At 42.7% G+C, this 1,418-nt stretch overlaps 1 protein-coding gene across 1 annotated transcript; it reads right to left on the bottom strand.

The window, feature by feature from the left end:
• On the bottom strand, nt 1-899 carry LOC125505338 (the record flags this gene model as incomplete). The annotated part of the gene is given in 2 exon segments (XM_048668979.1): nt 1-529; nt 581-899. A coding segment is annotated over 1 exon segment (499 nt), but the record flags the coding sequence as incomplete, so codon positions are not given.
• Between the last annotated feature and the right edge of the window lie 519 nt (nt 900-1,418).

Raw genomic sequence — 1,418 nt, 5'->3', positions numbered from 1 at the left:
TGCAATATTGATCGAAACTGAAGACGGTTTCTGCCCCCCAAATTAGGTCTCCTGAACTGGCGATTTCCACGTCTGAGTCCACGAAGATTTTCGATTCGTTTTCATGGCAAACTTCGCGCGCTGGCACCGATATGATGTGAAAAAGGGACACGTTTGCTTCAGAAACGGCTTGAAGACCCTGCAAAACGTCCACACTGGAATTGGATGCTTCGCACGCTGTCCCGCCATCTGCGCTTTCCGTAAGAGTTTCATTGCTCGAGCAGCAGCGTCTTAGGCAAGTCTTCACTTGGCACACACACCCTTTGATGGTGGTTCCATCTTCAAAGTACTTTCCGGGCATGTAGGTTACGCCATCTTTGGTAATGTTTGCACCTTCCACTACCCCATCGCTAATATCCACTGTTACCGAACAAGAACTATCATCAGCGGCGTTAAAGTTCAGCGCCAATATCCAGGCTAATAGAATGGTCACACACTTACACTTGCTCGGCGAAAACATGACTTTAAAACACTGAACTTCAGGCTGTCTCTAGAAGAATTATTAGGGGGTCATAAAGATAGCATGTTCGCGGTATCTTACCTCTTGCCCATATCAGGCGATTAAGCGGGAATAATACGAATTGTTTGACTGAGAAAGCCGTGGAACAATGCATGTTGTTAAACTGTTGATGAAACAACAGACTTTAATAATTTGCTTTGTGCGCTTGACGCAWTGGWGGCGTARAAGTTTTTACGGTTTGGGGCTATTTTATGCGAATCGATTGCTTTGATTGGCCGGCTMTTAAACACCRCACCTTTTTCGTTCCAAGTGCTGTTTTCCAATATTTGGAAAGTTTTTTTGAACTAAAAATTATCAGTTTCTGACACTCACAGTTAATGACACACTTTTTTGTTTCAAAACTCCGATATTTTGTGCCATGAAGGTGTCAAGTTGGAACATAGCAACCGACAGTCCATGTTCTATCTCTCTTGGCATCCTAAGGGCGCGAGTGAGATGGCCGATGCCAACTACGTTGCTGAATGTTAAACTCAGTCTCACTCAATTGAACGTTCTGTTATACAGGGTGTCCCGTAGGCACATGATCAAAAGGATACCGCGATATTCTTTGCACCAAAAGAAGACGATCTGACCTAATTTTTGTCTGGCTCCTCTGCTATTGATGGGCAAAGTTGTTCAAAAAATTTTCCTTTTCGAAATATCGGTAGAATGGTTCGATGTATTTTGGTGAAACTCGCTGGGAATGTGTTCTTATGTAGGATTCATGGTTTGATGAAACAATCGAGTTCAGCCGTTTTGGACAAGTGGTGAATTCTTGAGTGTCGTGATACAAAAACCACCAGAACTTTTTATTTGATGGATGGAATCAACTCATTTTTTTTTGGTTGATGCACTAATCATTTGTTCACAATTTTGTGCC

This window comes from Dendroctonus ponderosae, unplaced genomic scaffold (genome assembly GCF_020466585.1).
Source record: "Dendroctonus ponderosae isolate FM_Combo_2020 unplaced genomic scaffold, Dpon_F_20191213v2 Dpon_F_20191213_8, whole genome shotgun sequence".
Classification (NCBI taxonomy): Eukaryota; Metazoa; Arthropoda; class Insecta; order Coleoptera; family Curculionidae; genus Dendroctonus; species Dendroctonus ponderosae.
The sequence above is the reverse complement of the archived record's forward strand: the minus strand, read 5'-3'. Positions and strand labels throughout refer to the sequence as shown.